The sequence below is a fragment of the Podarcis muralis genome, chromosome 6 (genome assembly GCF_964188315.1).
Source record: "Podarcis muralis chromosome 6, rPodMur119.hap1.1, whole genome shotgun sequence".
Lineage (NCBI taxonomy): Eukaryota > Metazoa > Chordata > Lepidosauria > Squamata > Lacertidae > Podarcis > Podarcis muralis.
In genome coordinates, this window is record NC_135660.1 from 62963926 (window position 1) to 62981834 (window position 17909).

General features: G+C 38.5%; 1 protein-coding gene across 7 annotated transcripts in view; it reads left to right on the top strand.

The window, feature by feature from the left end:
• EXOC6 (exocyst complex component 6) overlaps positions 1 to 17909 on the top strand; it is a 93096-nt gene that overhangs the window by 53295 nt on the left and 21892 nt on the right. For 6 of the 7 annotated variants that reach the window (XM_028729781.2, XM_028729782.2, XM_028729783.2 and 3 more), the window contains 2 exons: positions 4265 to 4406; positions 8850 to 8923. In XM_028729781.2, the coding sequence (XP_028585614.1) occupies positions 4265 to 4406; positions 8850 to 8923 (216 nt within the window). The remainder of the gene's footprint in view (positions 1 to 4264; positions 4407 to 8849; positions 8924 to 17909) is intronic. The other variant, XM_077930432.1, reaches the window with a different exon arrangement.

A 17909-nucleotide genomic window follows, 5' to 3' on the forward strand; every position in this document is an offset into this window, starting at 1 on the left:
GGTCTAAAACAGACTTTGAATATTCTGAAAAAAAGGTGGGATATGCTGTTTTCCCCTCAACGATTATATATTAAAAATCACTGGCAAAATTAGATGTTGGTGGAATGAAAATGGTTAAAGTTTGTCTGATAACTAAGCCTTTCCAAGAGTCTTTATGTTCATAACATATATTCAGAAACCATTATCACAGAATTCAGACCTTTGTTTTAAGATCACAACCATGTACCATGATCCTAAAAAGCTGCTAGCATATTTGCCTATGATGTGCTCGTATAAAGCATCCTAATTACTTTCTTAGCAGCTATTGCCATGTGGAAGTTAGTTTGACCATCTTAATCAATTGCTTCTGTGTTATAGAAATTGCAACTATTCCCAGCATGCCTTTTAGATCAGTTTTTAAGAGACACAGTTGTAAACACACCTATTATGATGATTGTTGTTGTTGTTTCTGATATTTTTATAAGAAGGGGTAATTTAGTGCTGCTATTAGATCAACAGGAAGATTCAATTCTTGCTATCAGGAGAATACTTGATTTAGCATTCTTAAATATGTGAGTTACCCTTTAGATTCGATACATTGAAAAGAAAACTTCTGCTTAATGTGTGATTTAATATTGTTAAACTAATTATGAAGCTAGACTTTCAGATGTAACAGACAAGTCTTGTTGTTCCCTGTTTGCTTGGGGGATTGTGGATTGTGTTTTATTGTTCCCTTGATTGGCAGTAAAAGCCTTATTTCACAGCTTGCAGCGAGGAGCTATTGGATAAAGGGTGGTGGCGCTCCACAAGCTATATTCAAAAACTGTCAATCAAAAGCCCACGTAGGCTACTTAGAGAATGGAGTTTCTTACTGATTCTTCCAAATGTCGTCTCATGCTGTCCTTGATTGGCATAGCCTGGCAGGGAGGATGGATGAATCTGTCACCGGCTGGTTAATTGTGTTGCCGGTCTCAGTCTGACATCAGGTCTTTGACTCTTAAGTGGCTCAATACAAAACAAATTAGCAGATTGTAGTCATATTTCTCATCCTATATGCTTTGACTTTGTTGAATGCAGTCCATAAATCATATTGACTGACACACTACTGAATGATGAAAGCTGCTTTTGAGACAGCTAGCTATGAGTCTAGAAAGCAGCACCGTGAAGGTGCCAGGCAAGAAGGATGCATATGGCTGACCCTTTGGGAATTTCCTAGGAGCCAAATGTCTCTTTACAGCAATTGTTCTTAAGAGAAAAGCTTTCGGGTACTACAGAAAGGATTTAACATGTCAGCAGATTCTCTTTTACAAGTTCCTTTGAAATCTAAGACGTTTGTCTAAGGGTTTTCTTTTTCTCCCAAACTTGTATTTCAGCAAATGTGACGGGTGGGTAAGCTGAAGGTGTCCTATCTTCTAGCAGGTGTTATTGGTGGTTTCTTTTTTAATGTAAGAGAATACTTATTTCTTGAACTTTGCCGTGATGGTATACAAAATATGGATAGTTGTAACTGATGAATAAAGTCAAAGGTGTTGGTAGTTGTTGGGTAGTAGTAATTGTAGGGAACCGAAACAAAAACATTTCCCCCTTTAAGTTAAATATACATAATGGATCTAAGAGCATCAAACAGGGATCCAGTGCTGATGATTAAGGATGATTTTTAATGCCCATGATGAACATTAATTCAGAATCAATGCAACGATGTTATAGTTTCTTGCATGTAAGAAATTGAAAGCGTTGGGTAACAAAAGATCCTTCAAACTGCCCTGTTAAGTCTAGAGACATGAGCTCACTTGCTCAAGATGAATTTGAACAAATACCTCCTTTTAACCCACCCTCATTTGCCAGTTTTGTGCATTTTTAATTTGGAAGACCTGTATACTTACAACAATTTAAAAGTTACTGGTAAACTGAGCAGTAAAAAACAGATTCAGGTACCTATGACTTACAGTTAAAAGTTCAAATGTTTAGACTTGGCTTCTTTATCTTGGTCCAAAATGAAAACCTACATTATCTCAAATGGTTATAACATGTTCCTTTTCCCTCTTCTGCTTTTTTTTTTGACTGTGCCATGAGAGCAATAAGCCTGTAGTCCGAGTGCATAGTTGAAAGCAATTTTTAAAATTCATTTTAGGGGGTTAGCATTTGTCTACCATTATAACAAACATTTAATGTATCTGTATGAAACCTAACTCTTAAAAAGCCACACAAATTATCATGCTGTGTATTGTAACCATTACCTTGTGCTCCAGTACTATTGTAACCAATTTTAAACAACTGAATGCATAGGTTTGGTGAGAAATGTGAAATGGAATATTTGTATAACAATATAGTCCATAATATAATTGCATTTTGGATTTAATTGGATGTTAGTTTTTTGATAACTTCACTAATATGCTTACTGTTACTACATTACAGTGGCATCAAAAAATTATGTAAAATAGGACATGGAGCTGATTTGATGGGGTGCTGCATTAAATCAAAATGCAGTTGCTCCATTAAATCAAAATGATATTTCCATCAAGTATCTTAAATCAGCTACATCATAATTGAATTAAGCCCATTGATTCTTCTCTCATCCTCCCTGCCCCAATTCTCTCCTTTCCCCCCATTCATATTGATATTGTTCCATTTGGGGAATTAGAACTGCATGTCCCCCAGTCTGGTCATTGCTGGGTTTCAGATATTTCAAGCATGTTCCGGTGTGTGTTCATTTATTTCTTTGTCTGTTGACACTTGGTTAGTACCTGCCAAATGTTAGTTTCATAAAAGCTTTCAGTTTATAAATGTCCACCAAAGAGGATGTGTCATGGACCATGAGCAGAACATATACTTTAGTATCCAGTAAATACAATAAATACAAACCAAAAATAGGAGAATTTTCAAAATTGAGTCTTTTTCTGTCTGTTTGGTTCTAAAGGTAGCTGAACACATACAGATGCTAAGTAGGTTATCTGCCCCAAATAACCCAAAGTCATAGTTCTAATCTATAATGAACAGCTTAACCTGTCCATAGAAACCAAAGAAACTTACTTTATCTTCTGCGAGGGGTTGTCATTTCTCTCCTTTTGAATCAGATATGCAACAAGATATAGGCCTGGTTTGCATGTAACATCAAACCATGGTTTAAGTAAGCCTTTGTTAATAAACCATGATTAGCATTACATGTGAACTATGCTCCTATTACTGTGGTTTGTTAGTGAAAAAAATGCAATGGTTTGTTCTTGGCTTACTGAAGTTACCTTCAGTATGGCCTAGCGTTACACATGAACCTGGACATATAATGCAATTTAATGCTTTATTTAGGAATGGCATCATTCTTATTATACAGCACAATTCTATGCATGTTTCCAGAGAAGTAAATCCTATTGTATTCAATAAGGAGTACTTCCAGATGTGTAGGATTGCAGTCTTAAAATGAAACCCAGTGATTCTTACCTAAGAGTAAACTTGATTGAACCCAGGGGAGTTACTTCTGAGTAAACATGCACGGGATTACACTGTCGAGCATACTAGTGTTTAAACTCACAGATTACCAAAGTATTAAAGCAAATTCTTATATTTTCCAACGTATTTAATTTAGAAATGAGGAGGAGCCCTAAAATGTTAGTAGTAACTTTTGTTAACATTCTTTAACTATTCCTTCTGATTAGATTAGAATTCATACCTGTGCTTTGATCCAGCCACTTATTTAGAAATAATTTCCATTAAAATCAATGAGACTTGCTTCTCTGGAAATGTGTATAAGCTGTTGTGTTGGCGTGTTTAACCTGCCTTTTCCATCACTGGCACTGACATTTATGCTATAATTACTGGAGCAGAAATGTTTACCATGAAACATGTATGTATACTTGAACAGCAGAGGGCTGCATATGACTTCATAGATTAATTATTTTTAGAATTCTCGTTCTCCCAGATGTATAGGTGCATAGATAGAGAGGGGAATATTTGAATTGTCAAGCTTGAAATGTATAGCATTCCAGGAACTCCATTTTAATAGTGTTAAGGCAAGTGTTTTCTGTAAACCTGTTTTATGATGTGTGTTGCTGAATGTATATAACATGTTGGTTTCAGTTGTGTGTTTACATATTAACATTGTCATTTGAAAATACTATTCTAAATAAAGCTACTGTTCGTAAACAGAATTTTAAAAAATTACTGTACAACAGGAAGATGTAGCATTTACTGTCTGTTTGTTCTTGGGCTTTGTTAATTGTGGGAGAAAATGACCATTCTGACAAAACATACTTACCTATTCTTACAACTTCTTGCCTTTTTTTTTTAATAGGGAAAAGTGGCGCAGACTGCTTGTATGTCAGCTTGCCAGCATCTGTCAACTTCCCTGATGCAGATGCTGTTGGATAATGATTTAAAACAAATTAGCATGGGAGCCATTCAGCAGTTTAATTTAGATGTCATACAGTGTGAATGTAAGTATGAGCTTCTGAGCTATAAGTTATGAGACAGTCATTCTTGTTTAGCGGGAGGATGTAAATATCCATTATATGTGCATTACTGTAATAAATAAATAAATGTGGAAACTGGGGATCAATGAGATCTTTCTGTTTATTCAAGCAATGGTTGTTTGTTTGTTTGTTTGTTTGTTTGTTTGTTTATTAAATTTGTATGCCACCCTTCATCTGAAGTTCACAACATTGGTTGGATACCTTCTAGAAGCCTAGTAGTTTAATTCATTGGAATAAGAGAGAGTAACTTAATAGATTTGTAACCATTTAAAATCCTTATCAACATTTACACTATAATATGTGTTCCTTTTTCCTCTGAACTGCAGTCAAAACATTATAGGTTCTAACATTTGCAGTTGTAGGCAGTGTCTTCTGATAGTATTTAATTCCTAAAAGAGAAAGTATTAGGATCAATCTGTAAATCACTTGAAACTTAAGCAACTGAAAAAAGAGAGTTTTATTTGCCATTCATTTTAAATTTGTTAGTATTTGTCTTTCAGAAACTGTTCTGGTGAGTTTCTTTTCAACAGAACTCTAAAAGAACAAATTGAGAGGTCTTAACATTTAAAAAGTTTATAAATATATTATACTAACTCGGCAGTGGAACAAATGGAATAGGGAATTTCAGTTCTTCAAAATTGTAAGCACACAATGCCCTGCCCCCATCTCTCTCACCCTCCATTGTATTTTTCTCTTGTTATTTGTTTGTTTTATAACACAAAATAAAATCTGCAATAAAAACTAATTAAAAAAAAAGATTTTAAGCAAACAACTGGACATTTCCATTTTTGGCTGCCATGAGTTGCAGTAAAACCAACTCTTTGCTTCTCATATACTAAAATGTCCTTAATCTATTTTATAAAGCTATATTAAATTTGCTCAGTTTGTAAACCCCCCCCCCCCAACACACATTTCCTGTTTGACATTTTAAACAACTAAGAGATCATTGTGGGTTTTTTGTTTTTCATAACATAGTGGTTTGGCATCTGTTGCAATGCTTCTGTTACAGAATATCTTGTGTGGTAGGAACCATTACATAATGGCTTTGAGTTCCTTCCAACCTTATAATATTTATATTATTGTAGAAAAATGTAACCTTGGGTCTACAGATTATACTGTACTGGAAGGAGAAAGTAAAACCATGACTTTAATACTGGAACATGTTTAGTAAGTTAAGTCAGTCAGCTGTTGCAAATGCTTTGATACTATTTTAAAGGAAAAAAATAGTAATGAGGAGTGAGGATGGTAGGACCTCACTCCACAAGTAAAATATGCTCTTGCTTCAAATTTAGCCGTAATCTTTGCTTGGTAGGAAATGTCATTGTTTCAGGTCACTCATACAAGTGTTACTGACTCATTACTTAAGGTATTAAAAAGAAGGTCTAAGTTCACTTCAAGAAGTTCAATATAGGTGATTCAACATTTGTAAACTTGAGCTGTTCCCTGAAAAATTCAACTAAAACACAGGCAGTCTTGCTTAACGGGTGTGCTACACACACACACACACACACACACACACACACACACTAGAATGTGCTGAATCTGCTTTCTTTCTGACATTTCTTTCACAAGCTGTGCCATAGGCACATTCCACGAATCACTGTGCCAGCTGTGATTTATGATCTTACCACCCACTCCCTTCAGCTTCGCCCCTCCTGGGTCAACATTTTGAGCTTGGTACTTGGTGACAGTGCCATTTACACTAGGAAGTGTCTTGCTACTGTATGCAATTAGGTGATGTGGAAAAAGGAAGTCGCCAATATACCAAGATGTGATTCCATGAGCACTCTCTCATCTGATAGAGAAACCTTTTGGAATTGTTAATTGACTTTCTAGCTGCTACCCGATTTCACCATTATGCATCAGTGAAATGTCCAGCGAGACAACTGGTAGAAGTTGCCTGAAAGGCAGCTTATGCACTGTTCCCAAACCTTTCCCTACAAGGTGCAACCGCAGGAGAGTTTTGGAAGTATTACACAATGCAGTCTTAGTTTACACAGGATGATAGACCTGGCCAGTTACCAGAATGTCATGTGAACTGAATGTGAAGCATCACCTAGTGTCCTCTGCAACATTCCTGGTTTTCGTATCATAGGGATGTCTTAGCAGACAAAACAATATGGGAAAGGCTTTCTGTTGGTTTAAGGTATAGCATTATAACTTAACAAATCCACACATGCAATGTGGTGGCTGTTTTCTTTAAGAAATGTGTAAACTGCTTTCTGCCTTTAAAACCATTCAAAGTCATTCATAGATTATGTGCTCACTTTAGCAGCAGATGTTCATATTTTAGGCTAATACTCATTTTGTCATTCTGAACTGCTGAATGGAAGCTTTGCAAGGAGGTAATACCCTAGATGTGATACTGCAGCTTGCTACAGCGAATTCAGTTTTTCCTTTTGTCTCACAAGCTGAAGTGGACCATGCAACTGTATCATAAATATGACAGCTGATCATTACTTTTCGACCAAGTGATATATCAGAAAACATAGCAGCAGAATAAAATTCCAAATAGTTTACAATATTCAGGTTGCAGTCAGAAGCCAGACAAGTAAAAAAACAAAACAAAACAAAACAAAACACTGACCAACAGCTTACTGAAAAAGCCAGCTTTTTAACCTGGTGCTGAACAAACCACAGTGTAGTGGACAATTCCTCAAAGGTTGAGCTCTTTGCTAAAGAGGTAAGTTCTGGTAGCATAATAGAAGTGACATCTATGTGTATGTGAAAACCCATTGGAATAATTAGAGAATCCTTGATGTGATATTTTTTCCTTGGAACCAAACCATGAACCATAAGGGGGTAGAATTGATTTTCTTGAATCCCAACACCTTATTCCATGTGGCAGACTATATTTGAAACTCAGCAGTGGTCTGTGAGGAAAAATCAATCCCGTACTCCATAGACTCACCTAAAGTAGCCCCCCTTTGATATTGCTGCCCTTGTCTAGATCTTGGCTAAAGCAGGTGCCCAATGTATTTAGACAGTGTCTCCATTGTACACATGCACCAAGGGCTTACTTTAGACCATGAAGAACATCTATCAATACTTGGTCAGGGTATGATTAACCATTAGAAATTGCTTGGGATGCTATGGACAAATGCACTTGTTCTCTCTCTCTCTCTCTCTCTCTCTCTCTCTCTCTCTCTCTCTCTCTCACACACACACACACACACACACACACACAGAGAGAGAGAGAGAGAGAGAGAGAGAGAGAGAGAGAGAGAAACTTGTCTTATGGAGATACCTCTGATTTTGGGGACTCTGTCTCAGATTGAACTGGATCAACTCCAAATATGGATCAAAACAGGGAGATCTGTTTGTAACTATGACATAAAAGCAATGCTTACTGCGAAGCCTCAGATAATAAAATTTTATTACATTTGGATGAAGTGCATTTAAGTTCAAATACCTGAGCCTACACCATGTTCCTTGAAAGTAAGATCCATTGGAAATCGATGGGACTGATTTTCAAGTGGCATAGTTAGGACTGTGATGTAAAAATGGTCATATTGCAGCTTGCCTGCTTACTCCCTTTATCTGGTCTATAACATAACCTGCATACTAGTTGCTCAGCTTCTGTATGGTTTACATTTTAATGTATGATCTTCTTACATAGCTTTTATACTCTTTTGAATTTTAAGAGTAGAATTCCATTACAAACAACTTGTTAAAGGCATAAACACAACATTCTATCTTTTCTGTAACTCTGCTTAGATTATTCTGCCTGTTTGGATCTTTATGCTCCCTCCTGCTTACTGTCAGTCTTCTTACCATGGTTAGGCTTAGGGACTAACCATCCCATTTTGCCACCGGAAGTGAAATGGGAATGTGCCACTGCCTTCCTTCGGCCATGCCACCCCCCTCTTCCACTGCTGCCACAATGCCTCTCCCCTTGCCACAGCTGCTGAGTGAAGGGGCATTCTGCAATGTGTTCCTGCTCATCTTCTCTGCCCCAGGTGCGAGAAAATGAGCGGCAGTGTGGCACACCAGAATGCCTCTCCTCCCTCCAAAATTTGGCAAGAAGGGGATATTCTGCTAGTGGTGGAAGCGATCAGGCAGGCAGGGTGCTGCCTCTGGTTAGGCTAAGAAGATTTTATAGAGCAAATGCTATAATGGCAAAATTAGATGCTGACAGCTTTGAAACTGCTAATAATTTTGAAAAGCTTTTCTGATAAATTCACCATGCAAAACAAAGTAAAGCTGCCTCCTTTTCATGCTATTTGGGACACAGGAACTCTGCACTGTAGGACAGAGGTGAAATGTTGGGAGGATATGCCAATGAAGGTGTGTTTCCAGATCATTGATCTTAAAAATGTCAATATCCCAGTGCTTGGTGATCCATGTTATAGTGAAAAGAAATTCTGGATTCTTGATTGAAAGGATTTATTGTTATTGTTATTACAGTGTTCGCCAGCTCCGAGCCTGTACCTGGGTTCCATGGAGAAACCTTACAGTTAGCGTTCATCGACCTCAGACAAGTAAGACATTATTTGTATGGCTGTTAATGGTCACATTTTACTGAACACCAAGCCTTTGATTCATAGTCCAAGCAACCCTATGTGTTAGCAGATGGCATGAAGTCCACTCACACAATGACTTGTTGACCTTCCATCCCTGGCTGCATTGCATGCTGCTCTGTAGGTTCGCTAGAGGGTGGCTTGGGAGAAGCAAGAGGCCACTGCAGCAAGCCGGGCTGGGGAAACCCTGGTGCTTCTGAGCCACATCATCAGATGCTTATGCCATAAATGTGTTTGTTGGCCCCTCATGACTCTTGATTTTGTTGCAACAGACATAACACGACTACCCCTCTGACATTTTGGGGAAATTGGGGAAATGACTACCCCACTACTTCACGTGTAGCAAGCAAAAGGGTATAGCTATTCAGTTGTCAGGATGTGAGGTTGAATTCTAATGTATTTGCAGAGTTGTAAATTTGAATGAAAAGGCTGTTTTAATATATGCTGATCTCATAATGAGTACAACCTTGACCCATATTTCTGTGTGGTGCTATGTGAAATAGTTAAGTGGTAAGTAAGTTCAAATGATGGCTTTCGTGTGGGTTTGTTTGTTTTTTAAACATGTTTAAGGCTGGAGTTATCATGCATCATCATTAAAAGTAACATTTTATTCTGTAGAATATAATCTCTTGTCAATCTTTTACTTTAGGCTGAAATCATATTTGAGACTGCTTGATTCTAGTAGGGCCTTATGAGGAGAGGCGGAAATGAAAATGCAAAAATACCTTATGTAGGGTGCACCTTTTGCATTTCCTCACATCATAGGATTTATAATTTTTATTGTTATTAGTAATCTCTTTTACATAACTAGTCTATATTTTGCTTTAAAATCATTACCCAATTCATTTTCACAACTACCCAGTGAAGGTAGACCATTATGATAAATCCTCGTTTACGTAAGAAAAAGCTGAACTGAGTTGTGTCTCTCCTAAGTATGACATAATATTTTCATTAGGTTCCCTATATCTGCCATTCAGAGTTCCAGGTGCACCATTATGTATTAAAAGTGGAATGCCTTCCAGGTATTTAAGCAACAACTATTTTAATACAATTTGTTGCAATCATTTTTGCTTTGCTTCTGAATACAGAACGTAAATGAAGACCAGTCCCTTTTTGTTTTCTTCCTCATCTACTAGCGGCTCATTGCAGTGATGTCAATCCTTACAAAGAGCAACATTTAGCTTTTAGTAAGGATTTAACACTCTTCCTCTCCCTTCTATTTATGAACCATTTCTTTCTTAATAGGCCAAATGACAGTTCTTTTCAAGCATACTTAGAAAGGCAACAGAGCCTTTTTCAGAAAGAGGTCATGCTTCTGTTTTTTAGTTTGAATTCGATACTGTTTCATGAATTGCAGGATATGAAAGATAAGGAAGTGGGTCCAGTGGTCAGGTTTTACCTGCCCACCCGGACTGTGCCCTGAGGTCAAACTCCTGATATTTGCTGTTTGGTACAGAGGAGCTGATGACAGGTAGGGGCTGATACAAGGGGGAAAGCTTGAACTATATCAAAGCTAAAAGGCAAGAGAATTGGGACTCAGTGAGAGACTGTAGCTAAAAGATGGATCAGCAGGGTTGCCCTCTTTTTAAAAAGTAGCTGACCTGTGAGGGAAAAGACTTTATCGTCCTGCCAATCACATGCTTACTAATGGAAGCCAGTTATCTCAACAACAGCTTACTCTTTTCTGTGTGATTTCATGGCAACGGACAAGATTAGTAGGAGCGTGGGGTAGCCTTCGCTGGTTATTTCTGAGACAAATTAATAAACGTAGCACGCACTGCAGTTAACTGTAAAGTTTCGGTGCTTTGAAGACATGTTCAGGGCTGTTTCAGGCTTGATGTAGATGGCACTTCTGCGTAGGAAATAGCATGAAACAGCATACATGACTACCTATATCAGCTTTTGCTAACTGGGTGCCCTCCAAGTGTTTTAGACTACAACTCCTATCAGCACCAGCTAGCACAGCTGACTGACACTGTTGTTTTGCATGCCATTTTGCATGCTATTTTCATTTAGAAATTTTGTCAGAGTGGACATGGGCCTCATAGTGACTGAAAACTGGGGCAAGCACCCAAAAGTGAAAATGGCTGCCTCTAAAGAACCACATGAAACATGCTCCTCTGCTTTCAGCAACCTGCTGTAATAATAATTTAACTGTTGCTCCTTATATATTCCTCCATAGCTGATCTAGAACAACTAAAGTGAGAAGTAGAAATTAATTGGTAATTCCTTATGGAATGACTATAGCAAAATTGATCCAGTTCAAGACATATTCTTGCAGAAATCCACAGATAAAGCCTTCTTGAGCTATTGATTGCAAACTTTTATATATATATATGCATCCTAAATAAATACTTTGCCCAGAGTTGTTTGTATGGGTGGTATTGGATGATGGAAAAATCAATTATTCTTTTCTACAACCAAATGATCCTTATTCCTAAGTAAATGTATTTTAGTATCAGGGAGGCAGAAGCAAACACCATTTTGTTCCTGTAGCTATGGTAGAGAGTTTTAAGTGAATTTTTATAATGTGAAACTGCACATACTCAATGTCATTAATTTGCCAACTCTGTTTTTAAAAAGTGTGCTGCTGTCAGGTTTTTGTGTTTTATTTTTTGCTGTAACAGATTAGGAATGTCAAAGCAGTTGGAAAGCATGAAATGTTGGTTGTGCAGCGGGAGGGAAAGAAAATGGTATGCTTCACAACTGGTAACATTCTGGTTATCTAAAGGGGGAATCTCTATAAAACCATTAATAATAATAATAATAATAATAATAATAATAATAATAATAATTTTTTATTATTTATATCCCGCCCTCCCCAGCCGAAGCTGGGCTCAGGGCGGCTAACAACAATCAAAATAATCCAACATTCTAAAAACATTCATTATAAAATTAATTAAAATCAAATTAATGGCAACCATTAAGCAACATTCTGTGCAGATTGCCAGAGGAGGGTCCAGGGTCTAAAATGATCTAGTGCTGCACAACTGAACCCAGTGCTGACTGACTTGTGATTCATAACTTGATGTACAGAGATGCACAATTCTTTGTTTTTCAAAGCCTGGTTCCTTAAATATCCAAAAGTGACCAAAGGCTATATAGCACATTCAATTGATTTGGTAGGCAGGCCTTCGATTTTAACAGACTGAAATTTGCAGGAATTGCTTTCCAGGATTGGAAACTGTGATTATGCCAATAGGTGTTAGAAGGAGAAGGCTGGTATAATTGTTGTTGGTGCCACACAGACACTAAAGCCTAGAAGTTCAGAGCTGGAAGGCCACAAATGGACCTACCTGTGACTGTCAAACTCCTGCTCAACTCAAATGTAAAATAGTTGACCTAACATTTAAAAAAGTGTATATTGTCCCATAGATTGGCCTTCCTACCTGAAGACTGGGAAGTGCCCAAGGTAACAACATGTTAAAAAAAGAGGTGCAGGAAATTACTGGCAACCAAAATGGTTAGGAGACTGAGGCAACTCTTCAGAGATTACAATGGTCAGGACTTTTTAACGTAGAAAAAAGGGAGTAAAAGGTGAGGGGACATGATAGAGGTTTATGAAGTTATCTGTGGTGTGTAAAAACTGGACAAGTTTGCCTCCCTCACAATACTAGAAGCCATTGGCATCATCAACTGAAGCTGAAAGATGAGAGAGTGAGGACAAACAAAAGGGAAGTGCTACTTAACATAGTTAAACTGTGGAATTTGCTGTCCCACAAGATGTGATGGGGATGGATCAACTTTGTTGTTTAGTCGTTTAGTCATGTCTGACTCTTCGTGACCCCATGGACCAGAGCACGCCGGGCACCCCTGTCTTCCACTGCCTCCCGCAGTTTGGTCAAACTCATGCTGGTAGCTTCGAGAACACCATCCAACCATCTCGTCCTCTGTTGTCCCCTTCTCCTTGTGCCCCCCATCTTTCCCAACATCAGGGTCTTTTCCAGGGAGTCTTCTCTTCTCATGAGGTGGCCAAAGTACTGGAGCCTCAGCTTCACGATCTGTCCTTCCAGTGAGCACTCAGGGCTGATTTCCTTAAGAATGGATAGGTTTGCTCTTCTTGCAGTCCATGGGACTCTCAAGAGTCTCCTCCAGCACCATAATTCAAAGGCATCAAATGGTCCAACTTAGTTCGCTTTAAAAGAGGTTTAGACTAGTTAATGAAGGATAAGGCTATCAATGAAGTAAATGGCCATCACGACAACTCCAATATCACAGGCAGAATGCCTCTCAACAGCGGGAGAAAGCTATTGCCCTCATGCAGTGTTCTTGAGCTTGGCCACTGTGGTAAACCAGATTATGCAGGCTCAGGATATCTCTTCTTATGTTCTTATGTTCTTACCCATCTGCTGTCCTTCTAGAGTCAGCAGGATTTCCTTAAGTAGCCAGGTATTTGGCATCAAGGACCAATTATTATCCACTTGATCCTACTGGGTTCTAGAAGCTGTTCAAAACAGCTGCGGTTAAGACCTGTTATCCATTCACTCAGCATGATGTACACTCCTCTTCAGGGTAGCTAATGTGAGAAAAAGGTACAGTGGCTTTGTGAAATCCAGTTCCAACTGTTTATCAGAGGGCCAAAAGGTTATGAACAAGTGTACATTTTTGTAGGTTCATTCCGTCGTGTAATTCTAATGTTGAATAGAAATATTAACACATGCTGAAACATGCTAAATAGCTCACTGCTTAAGTGTTCACATGCTTGCCAGATACTGTGGACTTTGTACTGATAGTCAGTGGATAGCTCAGTTGGTTAGAGCATGGTGCTGATAACACCAAGGTTGCGAGTTCAGTCTCCATATGGATATAACTGCATTTCAGGGGGTTGAACTAGATGATCCTCAGGCTCCCTTCCAACTCTGCAGTTCTATGTATTGGTTAATGGCTTTGGCTACTGGTTGCTCTGAGGGGGTTTCTGCCTTGGCTTCTAAACTTCATGCCCCCCCCCCCCACTATTTGCCCATCTTATACTTATACTGATATGCTTGTTTTTCAATTTAAGAAGTAATTTGCTGTCGGATACTGTGCTATATCCTTTGCTTAAAGGCACAGAAGATAAGATCAACTCTGTTTCCTTTGTCCAATATAAAGTTTGGTCTCTATTTTTGCATTCTTGCTGACTTGCATCTCATTGCTCTTCTAATAAGCTTGGGAAGCAGCCTAAATCATAGATACTTCCTGTAATTGGAAGCATTCTAAGCTTACAATTAATGGAACTTGTTCTGTGTAGCTAGACCCACTTTCAAATAAATCCAGAATAATGTACAAACTAGGAATACTCAACTGAAAGGAGCTGAAAGTTCAAATGACGTAGAAATTATTCCCAGTAAGCTTAATTTAACTAAGCCAATAATGCACCTTAAACTTCTTTTGAGCTCAAATTCCTTTAATGAAGGTGTTAATTACTGAGGGATTAACACTACTTCCAAGTGATAATGGATGGAGTCCATCAATAGTGGGTTAGAATAATATGGTTTTAGGGAACACAAGAATCTACCAAAGGATTACTTGCCAGGAATGGATGCTATTTCAAAGTAGAGGCAGGTCATAAGTGATGTGTGTTTTTCCCCTTAAATCGCAGCAGGCTTGAATGAGGGAAAGAAATTATCTCTCCATTGTGAGGGCAAAATATTTCTCTTTTTGGCACAGTTCAAGAAAAGCAAAAATAACTGAATTTATCAATCCCTATAGCTTTAGCTGACAGGATGCCAAAGGCAACTCATTCATGAAGTCAATATTGGAAAGATATGGGGAAATTAAAATAATCAACTACCTGTATATGGAAGTGTTATTTACATATTTTGAGAATGTACTGCTTAGGGAAGACAGCAGTTACAGAGTTCTAGAGTGCAAAGTAGCAATTAAATATTACAATTTAACCATTTAAAATTTATAGCCATTAAGACTGCATGCAAAATTTCAACATTTGTTCACTGAATGTATTAATGGAACACAGCCGGTCACAGCTGTGCACCTGAGTGTTCCTTTTGGTTTCTAAAGCTGGAAGCAAAGAGATTCCACAGACCTCTTGCATGGTATCTGCAGGGATCCACCCTATCAATATTTGCTGATGACTCTTCTCCAGACAAAGTTCCTATAGTGACAGTGGTTACCAAGTAACTGAACTGCAATTGTGAGCTGCACAGGAGAAATCCAACCCAACCCCATCATGATAAGATGGAAGTCATGTTGGCTGGCAAGCCCTGTTACCTCAGGAGATTGCAGTTCCCCTCATACTGGGTCACCTTTCCCTGTCACTCAGGTTCATTGCCTTGGAAGCTTTTGGATCTTAAGACTTCACCCGCCTTCTGGAGAGGCTTTCTGTATCTGCCTTAGATTGTAGGGAGGACTACAGTGTGTCAAAACATCTGGTTTCAGTGCTTTGGTATATCAGTCAGCACAAGATGCCTCAGAGGAATTGCCAGGACTTACTAAATACCAGATGTGCTGAATCCCTGTTCTTTCTCAAACCACTCGTACTGGGCTTAATGGCCACTGAATTCAATCTAGTGCCAGCTGGCTACTCATGCTATCAAGTTTTAGTGTTCCTAATTCGAGGTTTGCTATTAGCGGTGCTGGAAAATAACAGTCTCTACTGTCTGCTTATGCTGCTCTACTTACTAAAGTTACTGGAGTCTCAAGTGACTTCTGTGTGGTTGGGTGTGCTTACGACCAGTTTAGGCTGGTTCACCAGCTATGGCTGTTCGTGGACCAGGATAGCCTGGCCCCAGTTGTCCACATTTTGGTGACCTCCTGTCTGGAGCGCCGTGATGTGCTCTGTGTGGGGCAGCTCTTGAAGGCAGCCCAGAGACAGCAGCTAGTTGCAGAACTATACTGTACTGTAAGCTAAAGGGTTCTGGGCCCAAGTTCTTTATAAAGCATCTCAACCATCTTGGGCCTTACAACGAGCAAGGAAGGCACTGTTGGTGGTGTCATCCCTGAGTGCTGCCCATTTGGCATTGGCCTATATCTGTCCTCATTATTGTTTAGAAACAACTTACAAACATTCCTGTTTACCCAGGCTTTTGATGGCTGAATGGTAATCCTGAAGTTGTTGACTGTGAGGGTATGTGGTTTGTTTGTTTGTTTACATGTTTTTGTTTCATTTTTAATTGTTAGCAGAAGAGCTTTGACTAAGTAATAGAGCCATCTACTTTGCTGTAGATGTTCAATCCCTGGCATCTTCAGATGGAGCTGGGAGAGTTCATTGGCTGAAACCCTGGAGACCCACTGCCAGTGACTACCTTTAAAAACAAAAAACACCACATTGATGTTTGCCTCATTATGCCAATAAAGGATGAATGAGTGAATGAATGAATGAATAACCGTTTGCTGCCTTGGGCTCCTTTGGAAGAAAGAGCAGGATAGAAATTTAATAAAGAAAGAAAACTAACTACTGTTTGCTACCTTTTTTTGTTTGTTACTATACTGAAGACAGACTGAATAAATGTGGAAAAGTAATAATAACAAAGCATGAACAAACAAACAAAAATGGCACTGAGCAGACTACAGAGTAAGAGCTGAGGAAAAACCACCCACCCCCACAGATCTGTTGTACTGATTCTTTTGACAATTTTGAGGGTGTTCTCCTAAGAATCTGCATGTCGGTGTGATCGTTTCTCATTGGTTTCTCCACACACATGCTGAAAAGAAGTTATTGGTTGCCCCAAAATAATGTGTTTCAGTATCATCTGAAGAGCACTATTCTTGTGAGGAGAGACCTTATGGTTGAAGGATGATATTGAATGAAAATTCTGTCATGAGAAATGATGCATATGCTTAATATTCAGTAGTTTTGGAGGTATTACCATTAGTCACTGAAGTTTATAGTGCTGCTTGCAAGCCTGCAATCAAATAGGTTTGGTCAGAGTGTTAATAATTTGATACATTGTAGGAACTGCTTCAATAAAACATTGTAGTCTCAAAAGTTACTTTTTATTATTACTTTATTTCTTTTTATTTATATACTGTGTATATGCCCAAATGTCTTCTAAGTGGTTTACAACTATATAATTAAATTGTAATGCTGTTGTCACATTGCAATTCACATGGCCACCAATAGGCCACAGCAACTCCAGTGTGAGGACCAAACATCAGACACCCATGTTGTGAAAGAACCCATTTCTTTCATTAAGTTTTTACAGGCAAAGTTTTTGTTGAGTTGTTGGCTGTGTGTGTGTGTGTGTGTGTGAAACTTTTACAGTGTAAAGCCTATAATGTCTACCTGGAAGTAAGCCCTGTTGAATTCAGTGGGATTTAGTCCCTGTCAAGTGTCCATACTATTGCAGTCACAATATTCCAAATGAGCATTTGAAGCTTAAACCTCATGTTTTGGGGGTTGGAATCCTATATCTACTTTTACCTAGGAGTAAATATTGTTGAACTCAATAGGACGTCCTTCTAAGTCAACATGTATAGGATTGCACTGTCTGTGGTTTTCCCAGCAATTTGCTTAAACCCCAGTTTGTTACTTTCCCCATTTATTTGTCAAACATAACAGCAAAGGGATATAAATCGTGTTAATTAACACAAAATTAAATAAAGATGTGACTTTGCAGCAACATTTCCCCTCCCCAACAGTTGTGGATTATTGCAACTCTTCTGATGAGTGGAGAGTGAAATATGTTTGGAATTTGTCCATGCACTGTTTTAAACATTGCGTTGTAAGTTCTGGAAAATGGTGACCTAAAACCCTACTAATCCAACCAACTTTTACCTCTAAAATTGTTTTGTTGCTTTGTGCAAAAGGACTCTGTGTACAGGCTAACGGGCTACACAGAAACAACTTGTCCAGACCCCTTGCCCTTTGAAAACTGTCTGCCAGACGGCTCCTTTTCAAGCTGTAAACTCAAAAAGACAGTTCTTTTGCCACCGGTCCAGCTTATTCTTTAATGATGAGAAAGGAGGCACTACAATTAAACAATGTTTCTTTGTGTTTGTATTCAGG